This window comes from Ailuropoda melanoleuca, chromosome 12 (genome assembly GCF_002007445.2).
Source record: "Ailuropoda melanoleuca isolate Jingjing chromosome 12, ASM200744v2, whole genome shotgun sequence".
NCBI lineage: Eukaryota > Metazoa > Chordata > Mammalia > Carnivora > Ursidae > Ailuropoda > Ailuropoda melanoleuca.
Window position 1 is genome coordinate 69,382,065 of NC_048229.1, and position 26,526 is coordinate 69,408,590.

The 26,526-nt window shown below is 43.8% G+C and overlaps 2 protein-coding genes across 9 annotated transcripts in view; one reads left to right on the plus strand and one right to left on the minus strand.

Moving 5' to 3' along the window:
* The window catches only part of WDR59 (WD repeat domain 59), an 87,071-nt gene extending 86,486 nt beyond the window's left edge, over positions 1 to 585 (minus strand). For 2 of the 5 annotated variants that reach the window (XR_004629060.1, XM_034672488.1), the window contains exon 1: positions 425 to 585. Coding sequence is in view for 4 of the 5 variants with exons in the window: in XM_034672488.1 (XP_034528379.1) it covers positions 425 to 478 (54 nt within the window). In the remaining variant the exon portion in view is untranslated. The remainder of the gene's footprint in view (positions 1 to 424) is intronic. The other 3 variants (XM_019807879.2, XM_019807880.2, XM_002927134.4) reach the window with 2 other exon arrangements.
* A 7,999-nt stretch (positions 586 to 8,584) lies between these two features.
* ZNRF1 (zinc and ring finger 1) overlaps positions 8,585 to 26,526 on the plus strand; it is a 95,941-nt gene continuing 77,999 nt past the window's right edge. For all 4 annotated transcript variants that reach the window (XM_034672635.1, XM_034672636.1, XM_034672634.1 and 1 more), the window contains exon 1: positions 8,585 to 9,538. In XM_034672635.1, coding sequence (XP_034528526.1) covers positions 9,115 to 9,538 — 424 coding nt within the window. In that variant the 5' untranslated portion in view covers positions 8,585 to 9,114. The remainder of the gene's footprint in view (positions 9,539 to 26,526) is intronic.

Sequence of the window (26,526 nt, forward strand, 5' to 3'; positions counted from 1 at the left end):
AGGCAAGGTTACGTCCACGCAGCTGAGGGTCAGAGAAGTTCTGCGATTTACCCAAAGTCACCAAGCTTCAAGTCCTCCAGCCTCGGAGAGCAAACCCCCTCGCTCACCACCCTGGGGCTGGGAAGCCTCTCCTCAGCACTCACTCGCGCGCAGTCTCTGCGCTTGGGTATCCCAAGGCAGACCCCACTCCCCGGACCCCCGCGGGGAACCCCCATACCCCGTCCGAGCCCGCCCCAACAGCCCCCAACGGTCATCAAGGCTCTCCTCGCCCACTCGGGTCTGACAGCTCTGGGTCACCCCCTTTCCCATCTCCCCGGCCGGAGCTGGGGGGTCGCTCCGCCACCCCTGAGACGGACGCGGCAGCGTGGGGGAGGGGAACGAGGGAAGGCGCATGCCCAGAGGGCTCCATTTGCCCCCGGCTCACCTGGGAGTCGCGGAACTCCACCACCACGTTCTCGCTGCTCCATCGCGCCGCCATCTCCTGCACCCGGCCGCCCCCACCCCAGGATTGCGCGTTCCCCCCCCCCGCCAAACCGGCGCTCCCGGGCTCGGTGAGCCACACGCAGCCCGCGAGTAAGCCCTGCCACGCCCCGTCCCCCTCCTCCGCCTGACCTCAAACCATTGGCTGACCCAAACACTGGCTCCGCCCCCTCTCCCGGCTCCTCCAATTGCGGCACCGAGCCTACCCAAAACAGGCACGCCCCCTCCACTTCCGTCACTCGGCCTGAGTGACCCACTCTCCCCGCCGCTGCAGGCACTCGCCCCCTGCCGCAAGCTCTACCGGGAGTCGTAGTCCGCGTGTGAGCAGCGCGTGGGTAACTGACCGAGAGCTCGCGAGTGCGGGTTTGGCGAAGGGAGGTGCATGTTGTACTCCCTGTCTCCTCGCCGGTGTACCCCGCAAGGCCCAGGCGCCCTACAAACCAAAGCCCAGCTTTCGCGCAAACCAAAGGTTTACCCCATCCCTTGAGGCCTGCCCTAAAAGTACATATAAGTCTGAAGGCGCGATTTATTGTTTCATACCGCGCAGCAGCGCCTACCAAACTGACCAGGGACCCCAGGGGGTCTCCAAAGGCGAAACTTTTCCTAATTCTACTAAGGCCATTATTCGCCTTTTACAGTTTCATCCTCTCACCAGGGCACAGTGGTTTTCCAGAGGCTCCGTGGTATAGCGTAACAAGCTGAACGTCAGAAGCAGATGTGAGAATCCAGCGTTTTTCTATTAAGCCAGACATTGAAGAGATTTGCTGCTCCTCCCACTAAAATTTTTTCATTTTAGGAAACATAGGTATTTTTTACTTACAAAATGTATTGTTAATATTAATGTGCATTAATGGTTGAGTGAAATCATGAAAAAATATTTTTTTAAATTCGCCATTTTAATTCCTAATAGTTATGGGGTACCTGGGTGGCTCAGTGGGTTAAGTGTGGGACTCTTGATCTCAGCTCAGGTCTTGATCTCAAGGTCCTGAGTTCAAGCCCGGAGTAGGGCTCCATGCTGGGCATGGAGCCTACCAGCATGGAGCCTACTTAAAAAAAAAAAAAAATAGGGGCGTCTGGGTGGTTCAGTCAGTTAAGCGTCTGCCTTAGGCTCAGGTCATGATACCAGGGTCCTGGGATAGAGCCTTGCATGGGGCTGCCTGCCCAGCGGGAAGCCTGCTTCTCCCTCTCCTGCTTCCCCTGCTTGTGCTCTCTCTCTCTCTTGTCAAATAAATAAATAAAATCTTTAAAAGAGGGGCGCCTGGGTGGCACAGCGGTTAAGCGTCTGCCTTCAGCTCAGGGCGTGATCCCGGCGTTATGGGATCGAGCCCCACATCAGGCTCCTCTGCTGTGAGCCTGCTTCTTCCTCTCCCACTCCCTGCTTGTGTTCCCTCTCTCACTGGCTGTCTCTATCTCTGTCAAATAAATAAATAAAATCTTTTTAAAAAAAAAATCTTTAAAAGATAATAAATTTTAAAAATTAAAATAAAAATAAGAATTCCTAATAGTTACTCTCAGTAGATACAGCTCACATAAAAGTTTGGTGGGGAGGGTCCTTAATAATATTTAAGAGTGTAAAGAGATCCTGAGATCAAGAAGTTTGGGAACCACTGTGCTAATATGGTGGTAAGTGGTGAGTTCTCTTCTTCTGTTCCACCCTTTCAAATCCTAGCTTACCCAGCTTAGCTTCAATTTCCTTAGGAAAAGGAGAAATGACCTACTTGCTTAGTTTGGTTCTTGTGAGGAGTTAAGGACAAGGCCAGGAATGTAGTGAATATGAATACTCTTACTGTTAATATTATCACTATTTCTGTGTACAAGTCCTTGTGTGAGTAGAGATGAGAAGGATTACCTTCCCTCCTGGAGTCTTGCATATAACGGGGAAAGAAAGACATATCAACAAATTAGGGTGACCAACTTGCCCAGGAAACCCTTCCACCCAGACAAAGTGGGACAGTTGGTCACAGTACAACAAGTATACGTTTGGGACAATGAATTGGGTTTTATAAAATACTTGCAAGCAACGTGGCGGAAAAGGACAGCCTAAATAAGAAACCTGACATGGCATCCTGAGCAAGGTGACATTTAAGCTTTTCAGTATACTATTAGCATTTTCGTAGAATACACTATCAAAAAAAAAAGCATTTCAGCATTGAAAGTGAACAAAGACCCTTGAGCGTGAAGAGGGGGGGATGCGTTCCAAAGATAAAGCAATTCCCCAAAACACAGTCACAGAGCTGTGCTGCTTTCTTTTCCTTCGGAATACAGAATCACAATTTGTAATTCAGTATTTGTTTGTTTATTTAATGTTTTCAAGCTTTGGGAGGATAGGGACCAGATCTCCTTTGTTCAGCCTTGCATGGTGACTACACACCAAGGCACTCCATATTTGTCCAATTAATGAATGGGAAAAGCATATAAAGTCAGGTCCCCAGAGTACTGTCTAGAGCAAAAGGATGCCTTCTGTGAAACCAAAAGTAATTTTTAAAACCATTCAAGGTCTTTACTTGTAACTCTTTACAGCCACAAGGGGATACAGAACCACAACATGTTCTCCTCAAAACCCTTCACCTATTAGTTATTCTCACACACTGCAGCCCTTTAAAACTCCTCCAGCCCTGGCCTTCACCCTCCTGTAGTGGCCTTTCTTCTTGCCTCCCAGTTTCCTCCCAGTTCTCTATCACAAAAGGCCAAAGCCTGCTCTGGAAAGAAGGGCCTCAGCTCATGGGGCCAGGAAGGAAAAAAAGTGTAAGCCAGTTCAAGGCCAGAGAGAAGGAAAGATAAAGAATACTTGCTATGTACGTTCATACTGTCACATGGGAATAAATGAATCCATTCATCTAACATGCCATATTCTTATTTGTTTATTTGCCTACAGCCTTGGATGTAGTAGGTGCTCAATAAATATCTGCCAAGCGACTAGCAAATAATCAGGTATGGCTATCACGTAGGGTATATAGCAGGATGTAGCGAAAAGTACAGCTAAAAAAGCTGGAAAGGGCTAGTGAGGAAGGCCCTTGCTTAGGCATTTGAGTTTTATTTTGGAGATAGAGATACAGGTATTTCAAAGCTCTCTGACTATATATAGTTTGGTAATCCGTTTCCCACTGGAACTGGTAGGATTGCCCTCGCCTGAGCATTTCTGCAACCTTCCCCCACTCCCACCTCTTTACTTCGTATTTGTCTAGTTCTCAAAATCTGCTTGTCATGGTTCATAGGAACAGAAAGTACTTTGGGTTTCAAGTCCTTGGTGCTCTCTGTTCTCTCAATGTTTTCTCTCTTAGATATGAAAAGGACCCTGGTAGAATTTTTGAGAGAGGGAGCATGAGCACCTTTCATACAGCCCCCTGGGGCTCTTCCTTTTCTATCTCCCACCCACACTGTCATCACAAAAGAGTGGGGACTCTGGAGCTAAATCTAGAGCTCTCTGGCTGCTTCTTGATTGCTGTGTGCCTCTGAGACCCACAGATGAATGTCCTGTCTCAGTCAGAGACTGGGGACTGTTGGGGGTCCCTTGTCAAGTACATCTCAACTTGCTGACCAGGCCACAGGGCTCTGATCACCAAGCAAGCTCTTTTCAGAAAGTCACTTGCCAGCCACGCCACGGGAAGGCAGGGGACATGGTCAACCCAGAAATCCAGGGCTTTGGCTGGCTGTTATCAGCAGCTACCCTTGCAAGTTTAAACACAGATCCTTTATCTTTCTAGTCCTCCGCTTCCTCTTCTGCAGAATGTGGAGTTAGCCGACCCCTCAGTCTCTTTACATCTGGGAATCTTGGAATCCTGCCCTGAGCCCCACTAGTAATTTTCCTCTCCGTCAATCAACAAATATTTGTGGACGTGCACGCATGCTCATGCTCCTTGCTTTGTGCATTTGGTTGCCCATTGCCCTGGTTTCTCTAAGTTTTCTCTTTTCAAGCAAAATAATACAAATGTAAAAAGCTCTGAGAAATCTGGGGGCAAGTTTCTTACTGAGAGACTCTTATCCACCCCCAGAGGCAGTGCTGGGGGCTCCCTCCAGAGCCATGGCTCTTGGAGACAGAGAGGAAGGAGGCCACAGGTTTCCCAAGGCTTCTCAGGAGCAGGCCCCAGCAAGCTGCTTGCCTCATTTTCTGAACCTTTCAGGAAACTCCCAGACTTACACTCTTCCAGAAATGTCTGAAACTGGGGCTTTGCAGCATTGTTATGCACTGGCATTCGCAGGCTTTGGCAACACCAATTTTATACAGCCGTTTCTCCTGTCAGTTCTGGAAGGGGGGGTCAGTGGTTTATTAACCCTGTTTCACAGCTGAAGAACAGCCAGAAAGCAGCACACCCAGGGTCAATGAGAGCAGGAAGGTAAAAAGTTATAAAACAGAGTCCTAAACCTAGCTAAGGCCCTTGCATTGAGAGGATCCAAAATGACTTGATACCTCTCCAGACCCATTAACTTTAACCCAAGAATTCACAGGAGAAACTTGCTGCAAAGCCCATGCTGGACTCTCAATGCAACAAATGACAAAATGAAATAATCGGAGGCTGCAGGTCTCTGTGGATGCCTGTTGCTAGGCCATGAGTCACTCTGCCTAAGATGTAAAGGGGAAAGGCAAGCTACTGAATGAAGAACTTTCCCTGCTCTGTATTTTAATATTGTAATTTCAAAGGAAATGTGTTCTTTAGTAAGTGCACAAGGAGATAACAAGGGCATTGCCTGAGAAAGGCTGCCAGTCAGAGTCCCACAGGGCACCTAAGCCTAGTGTCACCACACTGCAGAGAGTACAGGCTTCAGCCACTGTTCAGGCTTTCAGCTGTTCCGTGGTGCCAGATGGGAGAGAGGCTGGCCTCTCATAGTCAGTAGACTGGATTATAAACCTTAAAGGCAAATTCTTAAGTTACAAAAAGAAATAGAACTGTTAAGCAGATCTACTCTTTTTCACCCCATTGGTGAGTGTACAGAGTAAATGAACTTGTCATCCAAAGATTCCTTGATGTTCACTTGAAAGCTCAGAAGTCCGGCTCTGCCCCTACAAGCCGGTGACTTAAATGCCGGTGTGTAGACTTTATCTCTCTGTCTCCCTCAATTTAAATGACTCCAACACTAAAATACAAAAAAGTACATAATGAATCAAAATCTTTGTCATCCATCCTGTCACCCCACTGTTCAGTTTCCACAGCCCACCCCCCAGGGGGATGACATCATATTGTTTCATGTTTCTCTCCAGTATGTGAATCTAGAAGCTAAGAAAAATATAGATGTTTATTTGGGGAGGGGGCAAGTTTCTTAATTTTTCAAGTCTTGACATCTTCAGTGCTCATTAGTCATTGGCCATTCTTATTTGTACTGATAACAATGTTGATAAATCTTCCCAGAGCTCCGTAACCCCTCAGGATATGGTTTGTGCTCCCTACTGCGGCTCCTAGGACCCTCAGGTTTGCCCCTAAGGACCAGTTTCATCTTTGGTTCCCACATTTTCTCCTTTCAGCTCCACTGCAGCTTTCAGTTCCTTGAAGATGCCATGTTCTCTAGGCCTTCGAACATGCTAGGAACATGCTTTGAACATGCTTGGAACATGCTTGTCTTCCTGGAACACAGTTCTCCCCCTGCGACCCCGTTCCCAGGCTCATTAGCAGCTCATCTTTTAGGCCTTGGCTCAGACCCACTGTTAGTGCCTGTCTCCTTCCATCAACACCAGGCACTTTCACTCTCACGGCACTTCCTCATTTGTATGGAGGGCTAATTACGCACCAGGCACTGTTCTAGGCCCATCTGTCACAGCGTATTGTCACTGCTTATTTCAGTACTTTGTATAGCAGTGCACTGTCATTCACATACTATTAAATTCACCCTTTTAAGTGTGTAATCCAGTTACAAGGTTGTGCAAATATCACCATTATTCTTTTTTAAAAAAAGATTTTATTTGAGAGAGAGAGAGGGAGAGAGCATAAGCAGAGGGAGGGGCAAAGGGAGTGGGAGAAGCAGACTCCCAGCTGAGCAGGGAGCCCAACAATGCAGGGCACAATTCCAGGACCCCAGGACCATGACCCAAGCCGAAGGCAGACGCTCAACGAACTGAGGCACCCAGGCACCCCAAAATCACCATTATTTAACACAGAACATTTTAATCACTCTAAAAGGAAACTAACCCATTAGCAGTCATTCTCTATTCTCACCTCCCCCTCGGCTCCAACAACCATTAACCTTTCTGTCTCGGTAGATTTGCCTGTTCCGGAAATTTCTTGTAAGTGGAATTACACAATATGTGGTCTTTTGTGATTAGCTTCTTTTGCTTCATGTAATGTTTTCAAGGTTCATCCATGTTGTAACACATATCAGCACTTTATTTCTTTTTATGGCTGAATAATAGTCCACTGCGTAGGTACACCTCATTTGCTTTATCCATTCATCAGGCGATACACCGTTCGGTTACTTCCACTTTTAGCTATTTTGAATAAGGCCACTATGAGAATTCACATACACGTTTTTCTGTGCATAAATGTTTTCATTTCTTTTGGAAATAGACCTAGGAGTGGAATTGCTGGGTCGTATGATAACAATTTGTTTAATCTTTCTGAGGAATCACCAGACTGTTTTCCAAAGCAGCTGTACCATTGTCCATTCCCACCAGCAAGGTACGAGGGTTCCAGTGTCTGCACATCTCACCAACACTTGTATTTGTCACCTTTCATTATAGCCATCCTAGTGGGTATGGAGTGGTTCTTCTGAAGCTTTGTGAGAACCAGGACTCCATCTGTCTTGCTCACCACTGAATCCCAGAACCCAGTGCAGTGTCTGGCACTTACTAGACATTCCTATTTTGTTCTATGTGCTGAAGAAGTGTTGAATGGATAGGTAAATCAAAAGTTACTTAGATGGTTACAATAATCCTTCTTGATTGTGTGTTCGTCTCCCCAGTAGAGATCTGTCAAGGGATCTAGTATCCTTTTTCCTGCGCAGTACTGCACCATCGCCTTTCCATTACCACACTCTTTCTTCAGGGAGAAAATTGGGTTAAGGTTATTTTCCTTCAGACCACTCATTTGGGTCTTAGGTGTGCACACATTCCTTATTTAGGCACTTACAGATAATTTCTTGTGTTTTGGAACATTTTGTTTTTTTCCTGTGCTCAGTTCTCAAGCAGAATTCTCTACTTCCTTCTGCAGGGCTTTCTGTTCACCCCTAAGCACTCCATGCTTGCAAATAAATAGCCTTCCTCCTATTTCTTTCCAAGCTGCTCACACTGGGACAGTCAATACCTGTGACACACCAGCTCTTCTTTGGGGGGGCGGTCTTTTAATATCTTTACACCCTGTTTTGGCTTCTTGATGTGGAAGTATCTGGGGACATTTAGAACAAGGAAGTCGGACCAGGGACTGAGTGATGCTCATAGCCAGCACCTAGCACTGGAAAAATAGTTGTTGAATAAATGAATGGATGGATGGATGTAAATATGTGAGAGAGACATATTGCTAAATGCAGACTAGGCCAACAAATACTGAGTACCCACTGTGTCCCACTATGCATGTTGGAATAAAAGGTAAACAAAATCGGGGAGTTGCCTTGGACTAGGGAGTTTCTAAAATCACCAGTTCTGGTTGTGTCTAGATCTTGTCACTTTCTATCCTACACCTAATGATTACCAGGATCACATTTTAGCCAAGGAATGTGCCCACTCCTTAAGCCCCAGATAGGAAGTTCCGATCTACTCTCAGCAAAATCCAGAGTCACAAGTGCGCCAGTGCTCTGTGTACCCCCAAACAGGTAAAAATCCCCCAAGTGCTAGGCTTCCTGATCTTAGGGGTTCCTGGTTGGGAAACCTCCGCATGAATGGACAGCACGTCCACCAGAGGGTGCTGTGGGGGCAAATTTGTGCTGGGAGGGAGGCTTGACCAGTGACCCTCGGAGCCAGGTAGGCGTCTCTGAGTAATTTTCATTCTTCCTTGCATTTCCTTCCCGGCCCCTTGAACCGTCGCCGCCCCTCCTCCCATAGGTGGTTCCCCCTCAATAATTAGCCATTTTCGGGGCCTTTAAAGAGTGCTTGCTTTGAAAAGACGCCTGGCTTCTGTTTCTGACGCCCCGAGGCTCGGGCCACTCAAGTCACGGGCCGGTCGCGCTTGGGTGGGANCGACGCGACGCGACCGAGGCTTCCCGAGCTCCGCCTGGCCGCCCAGCGCCGCAGCCCGCCCGAGGCCTGGAAGGGTCCGGGCCGGCGTCCATGGTCGCGGCGTCCTGAGGCGGGGGACGCGCCCGGTGTCCCCAGCCCTCCTCCGCCTCCTCCTGTCCGGCGGGCGGCCTCCTCCGGCGCCTCCCTGCGCCCGCCCGCCGCCTTCCTCCCTCCTTCCCTGCGGCTCCACCGGCTTTCGGGAGCCCGGGGGCGGCCTGTGGCGCGCCGAGCCCGCGCCGGACTGCGCCTCTTTGGACCTTGAGGGGAAACATGCGTTTGGCTTGGATCGTTTTAAATTCTTAGTTTGGGATCTCCGCCCGCCTGCCTCTTCCGCCCCGTGGGTTTTCTTTTCTTTTTTCTTTTTTTCCCCTTTTTTTCCTCCCGGTCTCCTTTTTGACTCCCTCCCCCTTTATGCTCGCCCAACCCTCCCCCCGCTGCTGAGAAGTGGGGGAGGGTCTCGGCCTCCAGGTTCCCGCCCCACCGGGGCCCGGGCGAGCATGGGGGGCAAGCAGAGCACGGCGGCCCGCTCCCGGGGCGCCTTTCCGGGGGTCTCCACCGATGACAGCGCCGTGCCCCCGCCGGGAGGGGCGCCCCACTTTGGGCACTACCGGGCGGGCGGAGGGGCCATGGGGCTGCGCAGCCGCTCGGTCAGCTCGGTGGCGGGCATGGGCATGGACCCCAGCACGGCCGGCGGGGTGCCCTTTGGCCTCTACACCCCCGCCTCCCGGGGGACAGGCGACTCGGAGAGGGCGCCCGGCGGCGGAGGGTCTGCGTCCGACTCCACCTATGCCCATGGCAATGGTTACCAGGAGACCGGCGGCGGTCACCATAGAGACGGGATGCTGTACCTGGGCTCCCGAGCCTCGCTGGCGGATGCTCTACCTCTGCACATCGCACCCAGGTGGTTCAGCTCGCACAGTGGTGAGTCCGCGGGCGGTGGAGGCCTCGGAGGGTGGAGTGCAAGGAAGGGCGCGCCTGGGCGCCCCAAACCTTCGCGCGCTTGCGAAGATTTGGATGTGGAGTGCGCGACCTGGATCTGTCTGCCTTCCCTTTGGTTCCTGGGGATGAATGGGCTATCTACCTTTTAGAAAAGAGGTTTCCTGCGAGGCTGCGGAGCCTGGCGTTTTAGGACTTAAGGCGTTGGTTCACTTGTGGATGAGCAGGGTGAAACCTGCCCATTGAAGTCCAGTTTATCGGCATCACCGTCCTCAGAGAGGAGGTCTTGTCTGGCTTATAGCAAGTCGGCCTCGACGCTTCCTTTCTGTCACTGCAGCATTGTGTCTACCTCACCGTTAACAGAGAGAGAGGGATCCAGTTTGACCAAGCGGTGTCTCCCAAACAAAGAGTGTGAAAAGAAAGAAAATTGGGGGCAAGTGTTGTTTGGATTAGGGCTCTCACTCTTGCTGGGAGAAGGGGGTGCCCGGTTTTGCCACCCTGCTGGAGATCTCTTTGAATTGTTTAAAATGGAGCAGCCGGAAGGCTGCTGCCATAGACAGGTGTGGCCTGCCGAATGGAGTGCCTAACCAGGGAGCCTCCCTCTGAGGCTTTGCAGGACCAGGGCTCTAGTGGCGGGTGCTGCATGCAGTAGGCTTGGCTCGATGACTCTCACATCCCTCCATCTTTTTTCTTCCCCTCCATTGCTAAGTGCTAGGTCTTCCCGGTAATGGGTATCTTTTTGTAATGGGGGTGGGACTTTATTGCCCGGCCCTTGTTGGTACATGACAGGGAAAGAGGAGGATTCAAAAAATCTGGATAAATTCATGTTGTGAACTTCTGGTGACAGGCCAGCAAAAAGCTGGAGGAGGATTTCCCAGGCCCTGACTGGCAGGGCAGAAAAGGCACTGGCAGGAGCTTCCGGAGGAAAACAGGTCTGTCTGCTCAGCTAACCTGAGAAGCCAGGTTAGGCTTCTAGAAAATTGGTCAAAAGGGGTGTGGGGCTAATTGGCAGGTTGGAGTGAAGAAGTTAACAGATTCAGACTTCTTTGGGAGAGTTAAGAAAATCTAGATATTGTGTAGAAAGAAGAAAGATTGCCGTATGGAGGGTGTATCTATTGGATCACTGTTATAGCGATTGTGAAATAGGGTAGATTTTTAAAATTTTTTTTTAACTTATGAGAATAGTCTGGCTTTTGTTTCGATTCTGTAAACTTTAATTTGTGAAATAATTTTTGAGGGGAAAATAGTGACTAATTTAGGGTCACACTTGAAAGTGGCTTTTGAATTGCTGAAATGGTATTTTAATTCCTGAACAGACCTCTGGATATCATCGGAGCTTCCTTCATCTACATCAGTCTCTGCCTTGAATAAGATGCAAGGTGTGACTGTTCTGGGCACTTTTAGACGTTTGATCCTTTTTAGACCTCGTGAATTAAAATTTTTTCTTGTAAAATTTGGTCCAGAAACGGTAGGCTGTATTTGTGAGATGACTGTGATTAACTTGTTGAAGCACTGTCATTAGTATCTGATTTTAAACTGAAAAGCAGTATAAGTAGGTTCTCTAAAATCACAGAATTTTGTGTGTTGCAAAACACATGTAATCCTATGGATGCTTGTCTGGGGAAGGAGTTCCCGTTTTGCTAAAATTTCCTATCTGTCTCTTACTATAAACTTCTTTTTCCTTATTCCACCTGGTACCAGGTTCCGTGTTGGAGTTACGAGCTTACAGTTGGATTCCAAAATTTCAGACTCCTCAGTTGTGAAACCTGAGTTTAATTTTTTTTCATCCAGCTGCGGTGAGGGTAGGAAGAGCCACCAAACCATGAAAATACAGGAAAAGCTGGGGCATAGTAATCCCTCTGGGATTAATATAAAAGTGTGTGAGGCTGCTCTTAATATTTTGGATAATACAGTCTTTTCCCAATCTGTGTGTGTGTGTGTGTGTGTGTGTGTGTGTGTGTGTGTGTATTTAAGTAATCTTTATACCCAACGTGGGGCTTCAGCTTACGACCCCAAGATCAAGAGTCTCATGCTGTACTGACTGAGCCAGCCAGCCTCCCGGGTAATACATTCTTTATAGGATCATCCCGTCCTTTTGTAAGACTTTGAGCATACCTGCCTCTGCCCACTACATGCCTCCACAAAATTTCCAAATGCTCTTGGTGTAGGAGCAGAACACCACCCCAACTGACAACCACTGCTTTAGGGAATCATCCTTTTATTCAAGTAAAGTAATTCGTTTTTCCTTTGCAGTTCATTTAAGATGAACCTTCATATTTCCACTCTTCTGCACTGGTGGTTCTGTCTCACTTTCCGGAACAGCCACAGGATCTTCCTTCCAGGACATCCCTTTCCTCTCTTGTTTATTGCTGTAAGAAGAGAAACTTGTTTCTATTTTGGAGCCTTTGAGTAAGGTCCAAGCAGTTTTTGCTCCTGTGTCGTAAGAGTGAAGGATAAGGACTTTGGTGCACAATTGACTAGATGCCTAGAAGTTGATGTGATTTCTGTTGCTTGTGTTTTTAAGGTGCTTTTGGAAATCTTCATGGGCACCAAAGACAGTTGTCAGTGAAATAAGTGGGGGAGTTCAGTGTGCATGAAGCTTCCTCAGAGGGAGGGAGCTGATGTTGTGTCTGGAGGCAGAATCCTGGGGTCTCAGGCCCTCCTCAGAGTAGGTATGACCTTGGGAAAGACATCACCTTTCTCGAGCCTCGTCTTTGTTATATTTAAAATAGCTGTGGTAGTCTTGGCAGCCAGCCTGTAAAGGTTGTTCCCCAAATCCCGTGAGGATACATAGCCATCACATTTGTCTTCTCGTAGTTCCTAAGCTTCCCCAGGTTGTGACCCTTGCACACCCTGGTCCCTGTAATTGGAATGCTTTCCCTTCTGCTTTCCGTTCTGTGTATGGATACTTCTTCCTGATCCCTCATGCCTCAAACTTAAATTTCTCCTTAGAGACCACTCTTAAAATTTGCCTCCTTCCTGTTAATCTTTCCAACCACTCACCTATTACCTTAACAGCACTTCACACACTTTATAAGTATCTTATTTATCCATTTGCCTTTTCTATTTAGTTTGAATTTTAAGCTCCGTGAGAGTAGGACTGTGCCTCTTGCTCACTGTTGTATCTCTTGCACCGTGCATGCCTGGCACAAATATTTGCCAAAGGAATGAATCTGAGCACCCCATGTCCGTCATCTCATTTAATCATCACTATAACTCTGTGCGGTAGATGGTGTCATCCCCATTTTACAGGTGAGGAAACAGAGATGTAAGGTGAGGAGCAGACACAAGGTCAGATAACGAAGAGGTGGCAGAGCTGGGATTGGAATGTATGTCTGCCGGTGTCAGGACCTGGGCTCCTAACCATTACACTGCACTGCCTTCCATCCCGAAACACGAGGAAGCTGGCCAGTGTCCTGGAAATCGGATTGGCCGGCAAGGCAGAGGGCTAGACTCATCTACTGGTTGGGCTACCAGATGACTGCCTGACTTGTGACCTTGGGCATGTGAGTCATTTAGCCTCAGAGCCACTATTTTCTCACCTGTAAGGTGGAGATAATGCCTGTCCTGCTTACCTTTCAGAGTCATCTTGAGGGTCTCACGAGCTAGTGTTTACAAAAGCCAAATAACATACATAAGGAGAGGGGTGTTCCTGTAGGGACTTCTTCAATTCTCTGCCTTCTTTGCTGTCTGCAGAATTTGCTAGGCAGGGAGATTGAGAACTGTGTGAACTGTTTCCCCAAAATGGAAGCTAGTGCTCTCCACTGAAACCTGACCTACATTGGCATGCCGTTGATAATAATGAATGCCATTGAGAAGAACTGCCTTATAGGATGAGAGTTAGTATCCCCTTCCTTTCCACATTAAAATTTTCTCTAAGGTGTTTAATCTCCAAATGGTCTTCTGGGTGATGTTCTGGAGGTCTGGTCATTCTTTTGTAGTAGCTCTGTTTATCTCAGAACATGGATTTCTAGGGCACTTGGGTGGCTCAGATGGTTAAGTGTCTGCCTTTGGCTCAGGACAGGATCCCAGAGTCCTGGGATCGAGCCCCACATCGGGCTCCTTGCTCAGCGGGGAGTCTGCTTCTCCCTCTCCCTCTGCCACTCCCCCCACTCATTCTCTCTCTCTCTGTGTCAAATAAATAAATAAAATCTTTTAAAAAAAAAAGAACATGGATTTCTAGATGTGGGAGTGAAAACATGGAGCATTCACTATGTTGGAAGGAAAAGTTTGCCTGTTTTCTGAATCCTGCTATAAAACATCTGGTCATGGAAAGTTTCTCTCCAGCTTCTTAGTCACAAGTATGTATACATGTGCATATTCAGAAAAATCTAAACTGTTCTTTGTTGTCACCACGTCATCAACTGGGGCTGATAGAAGGTAATTTTTGATAAGTCTTTGAACAAGCTAGCAGGATACCTCCTGGAATCTATTTGCTGCCATTCTGGGGTTCTCAAGTGATTTAATTGTCTCTCCTTAAATAATTAAACAGAGTTGCCAACTCCATTGGAGTGGATCAGAAAGCCTCTTTGTGCCTCACCATAGGTGTGCTGGAGGTAATGGTCCTTTACACGGTTTCTGGGGAAGGAAAAGCATTCTTTGGTCTTCAGAGAGCATGATGGGTGTCCTGCCCTGCAGAAGTTCTGTTGTTAATGAAAATTTTTCTGTAAAGCAGAGTTTATAGTTTTCTATTACCATGAGGGCTTATTTTCTACAAAATAAAAATTTGAAAAGTTCCCTTGAGAAGCCGATAATTCCTTAAAGGTCACAGTTCATTCTTCCTTATTGGGGTTTCAAAGGTGTTGCAAGAAACAGTGGTTTGGCTCTTAAAGTGTTTGTTTTATGGGATGTGTGCATTTTGCTATTAAATAAAGACACACCCCAAATATGTCATAAGGAATATTCTAAGCCAGGCCACTCTGCACCAAAGAAATGCAACTCTAGTTCCTTTTGAGAAAAGGGACATGCTTTGTATTTTACAAATGTGATATTCAACACAAGCTTCTTGGGCACTAACATTTTTGTAAATCAATTACAAAACTAAACATCAATTTTGACAGTTTCAAATTGGAAAAAACTTAATAGAGAAGTGGTCGTAACATAGACTAGTCTTGCTCCTGCTAACCCTTAAATAGGGGTGCTTCTAGTGACAGTGGGTCACTGAGTCTGTAGTACTAGAATCTTGAAGTTAGCTCAAAACGTAAATCCTAATCTCAGCCTTTCAGAATGCTGGATGAGTGTAAATTACCATATGTTTCTTTTCTAAGCTTTGTCATGGCCTAGTCTGTATAATATCGTCCTTAGTGATTATTGTGGATACAGGCTTGAGTATGAGAAGACACTTCTCATAGACCCAGCTTTTCAGTTCTGAATCTTATTTTCTCATAAGGACAGAGGTTTATCCTTGAATGCAACACTTGGGTTCCTGGTTTTGATATTTGAGGGGTGAGTTGTGGGTATGAGTGAATAACCTGAAAACGCAGCAACCCTCAAGTGTGAAGCACATAAAGAGCCAAGTTTAATCTTAAAGCAGCAGCTAGGGGTAGCTTCTAGACCGATGAGACTGTTTACCCCGAAATCTCCCTGGAGCTGTTAGAATCGAGAGTACAGCCTTCCTCTGCTGGAAGTAAAGGGGAAGGGGGAATTCACTGGGTCCCTATAAACACCAAGTTAAAAGAGGCATGGTAAGAATTTATAGTGCACTCTTCAGATCTGTAACAAGGAGGAGGCAGAAACAAACAAGTGCCCTCTTGATTTCTGTGAATGGTTCAAGGGGTTTTCAAACTTGACTGCCCCGTGTTCTCTGGGGGGCTTGTTAACAATGCAGATGACTAGACCTCACTCCCAGAATTCAGTAGAGCTAAGGAGACACCTGAGAATCTGAACTTGTAACAAATGATCCTGAAAATTCTCATCCCAAACAAAGAAAGAACTCTGAATGCTTTTTTGGTGCACTCATCAGCATTATTTTCAATATTACTAAATGAATCAAGTATCCCCTAAGCAGGATCCATACAGATCTTCCTTTCAGCTCCAGAGGGTGGATTCACCCAGCAAGAGCATTGCTGATGGTTTGATGTTTTTCTTTTACATGGAACTAAGCCTTTTTCTCCCAGAGATAGGCCTGAGCCCATCTGCCTTGGTCCTGAGAATTGAAGTTGCTCAGAACAGAAGGTAATTGTGGCAGTGTCCCCTTCCCTTCTGTGCTTGTCTTCCCCCTGATTTTTCTTCTAAGGCACAGCTGCCTTTGGCTGCTTGTGCTACAGAAGGGCTTACTGAGCCGGATCCTCTTTTATGTATCCCCAGCCAGCAGCTAGACAAGATCGTTGCTTTAAATGGACAAAATACCTATTTTTCCTTTTTTCCTACAGACGCGAAAGTATGAGACTTTTTGAGTGTGTGTATGGAGATTTGTTAAGACATTCATTTATTCAACTGGTATTCATTGAGTGCCTCCACTATACTAGGACCTGTGTTAGGTGCTGGGAATATATATTTATTATAAGGGTGATTAACAATACTTTGTTCTTTCTAAGAATCTTTGCTTCCTTACTCCTTGAGAGAGAGTCTGAATATTGCAGCTTGTGGGAGATTTTTACCTTCTTCATCAGTTCTTCTGTTGAATAAACACATTCAAGGTTTTGTCCATGAGGCTGCTACACGGATGGTATTTGCTCCCTACTCTTCCCTGACACTCTTCATTCTTTCCTAAACCCTGCTTCTGGGCTGGAGCAGGTGATCTTTTCTTTGTGGTTCCAGCCAAGTGCCTGTTAAGAAATTCCTCGTATATCCTAATACAAGTGGTCCTCTGTCTTCTCAATGAGAATATCAAAAGGAAAAACTGTTTTGCAAACTCTTCGTGTGTATCTTTGGCATCGGTATCTTTGTCATCCCCAGAGCCACTTTTCTTTCTGGTCATTGAACACTGTTTTCTAGAAGCATGATCTACCACTTTAGTCATCTTGTCTCTGTAAAATTTATCCCAAGCCACAAATACCCATAAGGAAATATGAGGAACAGTTTTTCCCCTTGGTCTTGTATGTCTCTGAGCTCTGCAAGGTTGACAGTGCTATTTTAAGTGATTTTTAAAGCTTTGTTTATGATAGCCAGCATTGGTGACTGAAATGTCCTCCTCACCTCCCCCAAATAATTATTAAATGTGTGTTATATTCAAGTATTTTTTTGCTGAAAGAAAAGGGTTTAAAAGAATGCTCCATGCTCAGAGACTTGATGGGGGCTTGGCTATAAGATGATACCTTAATTTTTGGAGAAACCTCGCCTTGTATTTGTGAACATGTAGTCATCTTGATCTTAGTGAATTAGGTTTGCATTGCTTGGCTCCAGCTTTCTCGTTGGTAGTACCTTTTAGCCCTCTAAAAAGTACAATTAAATAAGCCATGCTTCACAAGGAGTTGTTCTGAAATGGGTCAGCTTTGCCATATAGTGTCTCTTAGTGTCTTATGATTTGTTAGCATGTGGGAGAAACTTAAATCTGCAGGCGCCCAAAGGATCTGGGACAGAGCGGGGAGAACCCAAGACCCTAGACCCCAGCCATTTTGGTCACTTTGCCCATATTTCTCAACTCTTTGGAGATGTTTTCATTTGATACCTCTCCAGTAATCCTTTTTTTCCTGCTAAGAGGGTGCATTTCCTTAGGGAGATCCATTAGAATTTTTTATCCTAATGCTTGCCTAAATACTCTGGGAATCCTACAAGGATTTGAGGGAGTCCTTGGGATTCCAGCCCAAACCACTGAAGTCCTTGCCTACCATATATACAAATTAGCTTGCTGTGATATCGTTCGATTTTATTTAGATTATTTACACTTTTAATGCCCTGTAAAGTATAATGCTATCTAAGTCAGCTTTTCAGAGAAACTTTGTTATAACATCACTCACTACTGTGACGAGCATCACCAAATACCCCATGTACACCATATATTATTAGATTTCCTCCGTCCTGGTCAGATGTGGCTGAAATAGTCATACCATTGCAGCCAGTTGCCCTGGAGAACTATGGCAAGTCTAATACCTCTGATGAGGGCTGGCTTACACGCACTTGACGAGCCCAGTCTTGTTGGCTGTGTTTAATTCATCTATTCCCTACCTCTTACCTCAGCCCAGAGGCCAAGTGCAACATAAAAGGATAGTGAATCTAAGCATCTCCAGTTTTTTGAGGTATAGGAATCGCCTATGAAGTGGCAGACCTTTGAGAAATAGTATTATGAGCTGTTCTGTTTTTGCTGTGGCTTTGGAAAACCTTTGGATTCTTCTACTGAAAATTTGTTTGAAAAAAAAAATCTTTTTAATGAAACAGTGAGTCACAAAGCAGCCACTCCTTCTCATAATAGCATTTCTCACCAGGGGAATTTTTGGTAGCTGTTGGGGGAGGGATTTGAGTAGGTTGTGGATGATAAATCCCTGGGTGGAACATGACCAGAGGCTGCCATATCAGAACTCTGGTGCTTTCCATGCTGACGGTGAGCCCTGAATTCAAAGTGCAGGACAGCAGAATAGAGTGGGGGAGGCCTGTGCTCAGTGAATTGCCACAAGAGCATGACCAATGAAATTGGGGTTGAACATTTAAACTCAGTTCATTAAAACACCGTTGTAGTGTAAAAGGATCATGAAACAGGCCTTGGGTCAGAGGGCCTGAGGCCTTCTACGGGAAGAACATCACATTTCTGGATTAAGGGATGGTTGTGGACCTAATGATGACAATGTAAGAGGAGTGTGCCTCCTTTTTCCATATTGTGAAATGGTGTCCTGGCGCTTGGCACTGACTGTGGGACTGTGTTATAAGGAGACAATTCATACAAGGTCATCTGTGCTCTGAAGATTTTAGGTCTTAATAAAGCCTTTACAATGACTCCCACAGTGAACGTATTACCCAGTCAGCCTCTATAGAATGGTGAAAAGGAAATGCTAGGGATGGTAAGAGTTGAGAACAAGCCAGGATTAGGATTATGCTATCAGCATCCAAAATGCTGTACTCAACCTCCCTGCCCACCCGAACCTGAGTTTTAACTGTTCGCAACTTCAGTGACCTACAACTCTTCAGTCCTTATGTCTGAACCACTGTCTTATGTAAGCTACAGACAGAGGAAAAGTCTGAAAGGTTATTACAACCGTGTTAAGAATTGCTTTCCTTTGGAAAGTTGTAGCTGTCTCCATTCCGTGTTTTCCTGGCTTTGTACTTTTCTTCAAAGCCTCTTACCAGTTCCAAGGCCCCAGAGCTCAATAAAGGGGAACAGGAAGTCAGCATTTAATGCCAAAGAGCCAGCAATAACTCATAGAGAAAAGAGCACAAACAAGGGACTCAGAGGGGGATTTCTGGGCCTTAAAGCTCTCAGGCCTGTAGGATTATAGATCCATCCTTCAGGGATGACTTTGACCAGGTCTTCAAACAAGGCAGAGCAAGAAGAACCTCTACTCAGAGAGGACTTTTTCTTGGGTTATATAGTGGAGGCTCAACATTTTTAATTGATGGCATGATTACAAAGTATCTTTTGCCTAAGGAGTTCAAGACACTGAAGGAAAAAGTGATGGTCGCTTTTTTTTATTAAGTTTTTGGTTTTTTGTTTTTTTTTTAAAGATTTTATTTATTTATTTGACAGAGATAGAGACAGCCAGCGAGAGAGGGAACACAAGCAGGGGGAGTGGGAGAGGAAGAAGCAGGCTCATAGCAGTGGAGCCTGATGTGGGGCTCGATCCCATAACGCCGGGATCACGCCCTGAGCCAAAGGCAGACGCTTAACCGCTGTGCCACCCAGGCGCCCCTGGTTTGTTTTTTTTTTTAAGATGTTTTTATTTGTCAGAGAAAGAGAGCACAAGCAGGGGGAGTGGCAGGCAGAGGGAGATGCAGGCTCCCCGCTGAGCAAGGAGCTGGACTGTACAGGACTTGATTCCAGCACCCTAGGATCCTGACCTGAGCCGAAGGCAGACGCTTAACTGACTGAGCCATCCAGGCGTCCCATTTTATTAAGTTTTTAATTTTAACTCCAGTATAGTTAACATACAGTGTTACATAATTTTCAGATGTACCATATAATGATTCAACAATTCTCTACATCACTCGGTGCTTATCACAAGTGTACTCTAAATTCCCAGCACCTATTTCCCCCATCCCCCCGCCACCTCCCCTCTGGCAACCGTCCTTTGTTCTCTATAGTTAGAGTCTGTTCCATGGTTTGTCTCTCCTTTTTTTTTTTTTTCCTTTGCTCATTTGTTTTGTTTCTTAAATTGCACATACGAATGGAATCATGTGGTATTTGTCTTTCTCTCTTATTTTGCTTAGCATTATAGTCTCTAGAGCCATCCATGACATTGCAAATGGCAAGATTTCATTCTTTTGTATGGCTGAGTAATACTCCATTGTATGTATATACCACAGCTTCTTTATCCATTTATCTATTGGTGGAGACTTGGGCTTCTTCCATAGTTTGGCTATTGTAGATAATGCTGCAGTAAACATAGGGGTGCATGTATCCCTTTATGAATTAGCATTTTTGTACTTTTTAGGTAAATACCCTTAGTGTGATTACTAGGTTGTAGGGTAGTTCTATTTTTAACTTTTCTTTTTAAGTTTTGCTTATTTAAGTGATCTATACACCCCAAGTGGGGCTCCAGCTCACAACCCTGAGAACCAAGTGTTGGCTGCTCTTCCAACTGACCCAGCCTGGTGCCCTTCTGTGTGCCTGTTTTTATGCCAGTACCATACTGTTTTGATTACTACAGGTTTGTATCATAACTTGAAGTCTGGAATTGTGACGTCTCCAGTTTTTCCTTTATCAAGATTGCTTTGGCTATTTGGGGTCTTTTATGGTTCCACACAAATTTTAGAATTGTTTCATACTAGCTCTGTGAAAAATGCTGTTGGTATTTTGATGGGCACTGCATTAAATGTGTAGATTGCTTTGAGTACTATAGACATTTTAACAATATTTGTTCTTCCAACCCATGAGCATGGAAGGTCTTTCCATTTCTTATTGCCGTCTTGAATTTCTTTCATCAGTGTTTTATAGTTTTCAGAGTATAGGTCTTTCATATATATATATATATATATATATATATGCTTAAGTTTGTTTCTAGGTATTTTATTGTTTTTGGTGCAATTGTAAATGGAATTGTTTTTTTAATTTCGCTTTCTGCTGCTTTATTATTAATGTATAAGAATGCAGCAGATTTCTTTACATTGATTTTTGTATCCTGTGACTTTACTAAATTCAGTTATCAGTTCTAGTAGATTGTCAATGGAGTCTTTTGGGTTTTCTATATATAGTATCATGTCATCTGCAAACAGTTGAAGTTTTACTTCTTCCTTACCAATTTGAATGCCTTTTATTTCCTTTGATTGTCTAATTGCTGTGGCTAGGACTTCCAGTACTATGTTGGATAAAAGTGCTGAGAGTGGACATCCTTGTCTTGTTCCTGACCTTAGGGGAAAAGCTCTCAGATTTTCCCCATTCAGTATGATGTTAACTGTGGGTTTTTTATATATAAGGCCTTTATTATGTTGAGGTGTGTTCCTTCTAGACCTACTTTGTTGATGGTTTTTATTACAAATGGGCATTGTACTTTGTCAAATCCTTTTTCTGCAAGGCAATGATTACTTTTATGAAATAGCTGGAATTATTCCCCTACCCCTCTTTTCCTTGAGAGTCATCAGGGTAAATGTGTCATAGGATCCAGGCTAGAGCCTGACCCTTCCTTCTCCTGTCCATTTACTTATATTAGATGAACTCAAACGTTTCAGTACTGTGATGGCAAAATGGAAAAGTCACAGGAGTTTATACTATCTCAATTTTGGTTTTACGTGCACATTTCAGGAGATCAGATACTGGTATGACTGAATAGAAGCTCTGGACTCTTGGAATCTTTTCCAAAAAACTATTTTAGGCATTCAAAAGAGATAATATATTTACCTACCAAACAGATTAATAAATAAACCATTACAGATGTAACTGCATAAAACCCACCCAGTTCCCATATTTTTTCTTCCCTCCCCAAAGGTAACCATTGCCTGACTCTCCTGTTCATCATCCTCTATATATTTATACTTTTATTGCACATTTCTGTCTAAAACAATATTCATTTAAGCCACAATAAACTTCATCATTATGACTCTATCCCATATATATATAATATATAATAATAATATATGTAATATGATATATAATATATATGTAGTCTCAAAATGGATTTGAGATCCACAGCTCCTTCGTACTATTTGTTGCTTGTGTTGACACATTCATGTTCACTGTTGTACTCTGTTGTACGACTGTACCACAAATATCACCATTTCTTGATCCATTCTCTTATACTGGCTATTAAAGTTATTTTCAGTTGCTTTGAGAATTTTTTCTATGTTTGTTTACATACTTGAGTGAGAGTTTTTTAGGGTACATCCTTAGTCGTGAAATAGCTGGGTCATAGATATATATATATATATCTTCAACCTTTAATGAGATATTGCCCAGTGGTTCTCCAATATGCTTGTATCAATTTACATTCCCCAAATAGCATATTTTCGCTTCCTCCATGCCCCTGCCAAAACTTGATATCATCATACTTTAACTTTTGGCAAGCTCTCGTGGGTATGAAATGGAATACCACTGTGATTTTGTTATTTATATATTTGATAATATGTGTTTACATATAATTAATATATTAATATCATATACTTAAACTAAATGTTTCCCTTCTATGAAACGCTTGTTCATGTCTTTTACCCATGTTTATGTTGGAGAGTTTATCCTTCTCTGACTAGTTTGTATGAATTTATATTTTTGTTCTGTTTCCAGACAGTAATTATTTGTTGTCATATGTAATGCAGATGTATTTCTCCCAGTGTATGGCTTATCTCTTTATTCTTTTTGTGATTTGTTACAGTTAGCCTAATTGTGTAATTGAATATTCCAGTGTTTTTCCTTACACCATATGCATTTTGTGTCTTAAGAAAGATTTTCTTTCCCTGAGGTCATAAAGATATTATCTTAGATTTTCTTCTAAAAGTTTTTAACTTTTGCCTTTCATATTTAAGTCCTTAATCCCTGGAGAATTAAATTTGAATGGGGTAGGATAAGAATATTTTTTTTTCCCCGTGTGAATACTAGCTCTCCCAGCAGCAAGTGAAGAATGGTGAAGTCCTTTCCTACTGATTTGCAAAGCCACCTCTGTCATATATCAAGTTTCCTTCCAGGCCTGTATTTTTCCTGGGCTTTTTGTTCTGTTCCATTGACCAATTTGTCTATCCCTGTGCTAACACTTTGTTAATTACTGTAGTTTTGTCTTGCTGTGTGGAAGGGCAAATCCTTTCATCTTGTTATTCTTTTTCAAAGCTGTGTTGTCTAAGTGAAGCTTTCTAGGGGACAAATAAGGGAATCAGGATAGAATAAACAAAATGAAATACAAAGTACTAGGAACTGCTCTGTTTATAGCTGGTATTCTTAATGACAGGACATCTGGCAAACTGACCCTAATGGGCAGTTTTGAATTTTTTCCCTTACTATGTTGTACAAACAATAACGTTTCCCTATGTCTTTGTATTGCAAACAGCAGAATAAGCAGTTCTTTCTGTATGTTACAGACAACAACAATAAAAACAACAAAAACTGGTTTGCTATTTTTGGCACTTTCTGCTCCCAGAATCAGCTTTGTCAACTTCTTTGGGGGAAACACTGTTAGGATATTTATTGGAATTACATTGAGTTTATCAGTTGCCATCTTTATAAAGTTGAGTCTATCCATGAACCTGATGGGAATGGGTTTACAGATATAATAGAAGTTTAAAGTATTTTTTAACGCTTTGAAATAATTTCAGACTTACAGAAAAACTGCAAAATTTGCACAAATAAATATTGCATTTGCATCACCCAGAATCCTCAGCTGTTACTAGGAACACATAAATAATTGAATGTCCATATAGTTCTTGACTCTGTAAAGTAGCTTAAGATGTTGATAAATGAAATTTACCGGGGCGCCTGGGTGGCTCAGTCGTTAAGTGTCTGCCTTGGGCTCAGGGCGTGATCTCGGTGTTCTGGGATCGGCCCCGCATCAGGCTCCTCTTCTGGGAGCCTGCTTCTTCCTCTCCCACTCCCCCTGCTTGTGTTCCCTCTCTAGCTGGCTGTCTGTCTCTGTTAAATAAATAAATAAAATCTTTAAAAAAATAAAAATAAAATAAATGAAACTTATCAAGTCTGAGGAATCTACATTGACCTCCTGGGAATGGGAAAACCATGTGATCTTGAAAGTGACACGGTGTCTGAAGGGGTGGCTAGATCTAATGCTGAGATCTATTTTCTTCAGAGTTGTTCTGTATCCTTAGCATGAACCTTTGCTCCCAAGGTTTGTGCTCTGATCCCATCTGTTGAAATAGGGACTTGTTGCCCATGGTTCAGGTCAAGTCTGCCTCAGTATGACATGAAACTATCTCCTGGAGGCTTGAGTCAGGAGCCAGAGGTGCCTTCATGAGTGGGACACCCTTCTTGGGAGAGGCAGTGTAGGGTACTGGCTAAGGTTGCAGGCTTGGAGCCAGACTGCCTTAGATTTGAATCCTAGTGTAGCTGATTTTTAGTTTTGGAATCCTGGGCAAGTGATTTATCTTTGTACCATAATTTCTTTAAGTCTAAAGTGAGGCTAATAATAATTATATCTATCAGGTGGGACTATATTATGAATTAAACTAATTTATAGGCATAACCACACCATTCAAAACAGTGCCCAGCAGATAATAAGTGATGTGTAAATGTGACCTCATTATTATGAAATGTTTTTAGATAAAGCTTTATAATTTTTTAAAAATCTTGAATCCCTTTTGTTGGATTTATCACTAGGTACCTTGTTTTTGGGTTATTACTGTAAATAGCTTTAAATTTTTTTAAATAATCATTTCAGATTTCTTGTATATTCAGCAAATTTGCTGAACTCTTAGAAAGAGAGAGAATGAGAATGAGTATAATAGTTATAATGGGAAACATCTACAAAGAAAATCCAAGAGAATCATCACATTTGCAAATAACGACTCTTTAGTTCGTTCTTTTCTAATCCTCTTCTGTGTCACTTCTCTTTCTTTTAAGATTGCGGGCTAGTTCCTCCAGTAAAAAGTTTGTTTGAATCGGTAATCATGGGCATCCTTGTTTTCCTCCTATTAAAGGGAGTGCTTCTTGCATTGGAACCATTGTCTGTTTTTGGTCAATTTCCTTTATTCCCTTCTATTCTTAATTTGTTAAGTATCACAACTGGCAATTTTATCAGATTTTTCTCTTGCATTTATTCAGATGGTCTTTCTCCCTTTATTTGTTAATGGTTACATTAATAGATTTTATAATGTTTAACTATGCTTATATTCTGGAAGTAAACCCTACTTGGTTGTGATACATGTATTTTTTATACATTGCTAGATTCTATATGGGAATATTCTACTTGGGATTTCTGCATATATGTTATGAAATTTCACTCATAATTTTATTTTCTTCTCTTGCTATTATGGTTAATGTAGACTTTTTTTTTTAAGATTTTATTTATTTATTTGTCAGAGAAAGAGAAGGAGCAAGCACAAGCAGGGGAAGCAGCAGGCAGAGGGAGAAGCAAACTCCCTGCTGACCAGGGAGCCTGATGCAGGACTCCCAGGACCCAGGGATTGTGATACTTAACCGACTGAGCCACCCAGGTGACCCAAAGGTTAATGTAGACTTTTTTTTTTTTTTAAAGATTTTATTTATTTATTTGACAGAGATAGAGACAGCCAGCGAGAGAGGGAACACAAGCAGGGGGAGTGGGAGAGGAAGAAGCAGGCTCATAGCGGAGGAGCCTGATGTGGGGTTCGATCCCATAACGCCGGGATCACGCCCTGAGCCGAAGGCAGACGCTTAACCGCTGTGCCACCCAGGCGCCCCTAATGTAGACTTTTAAAAGGAGTTTAGGAATATTTATATGTTCATTCTTTTCCAGAAGAATTTGTATAAAGACCTATTAAAGTTCTGGCTGCAAACAGATGGCACACTCAGGTAATGGAATCAAATTTAATTGAAGAGACAGTTTACAAAGGTGTGGGCAGAATTAAAGGCACTAAGAGTAGGTGGATGAAGCATCTGGAGATTGGCCGCAGTGGCAGTCTGTTAGCACTCCTGGATCTGAAGTGTAGGTGGACGGGAGTTGCTAACAAACCTGGTGAGAACTCTGGCCCTGGGAAAGATCTTGCATGTAAAATTCTCCTGTAAAACTGTGTGGGTCTAGTGCTTTTTAAAAAATTTTTTATCATGAGTAAGTTTTTATTTAATATGATTCAAGTTCTTCAATATTATTGGTATATTCAGGCTTTCTATTCTTGTGTTAGTTTTGATAAGGCATATATGTCCAGGGAATCTCTGTATCTATCCCTGTATTATGTCCCCCTTTCCATTCCTTATTATTATTTGTATGTTTTCTCTTTATTCTTGATTAGTCTTACCAGAGCTCTGTTTTATTAACTTATTAATAAATAAGCTTTTGATTTTATTGATTACCTTTTACCCCCCTCTTTTTTTGTTGCTTTCTGCACTTTTTAAAAAAGATTTTATTAGAGAAAGAGAGAGAGAGCATATGCAAGTCGGGGAGGGGCAGAGGGAGAAGGAGAGAGAATCTCAAGTAGACTCCCCACTGAGCATGGAGCCTGATGCTGGATCACGTAACCCCAAGATCATGACCTGAGCCAAAATCAAGAGTCAGAGGCTTAACTGACTGAGCTACCGAGGTGCCCTTCTTTCTACTCTTAACTGTATTTTATCTTTCCTTCTACTTCCCTTGGGTTTACACTGTGTTTTTCTTTTTTTTTTTTTTAATTTTATTATTATATTATGTTAGTCACCATACAGTACATCCCCGGATTCCGATGCAAAGTTCGATGCTTCATTAGTTGCGTATAACACCCAGTGCACCATGCAATACGTGCCCTCCTTACTACCCATCACCAGTCTATCCCATTCCCCCACCCCC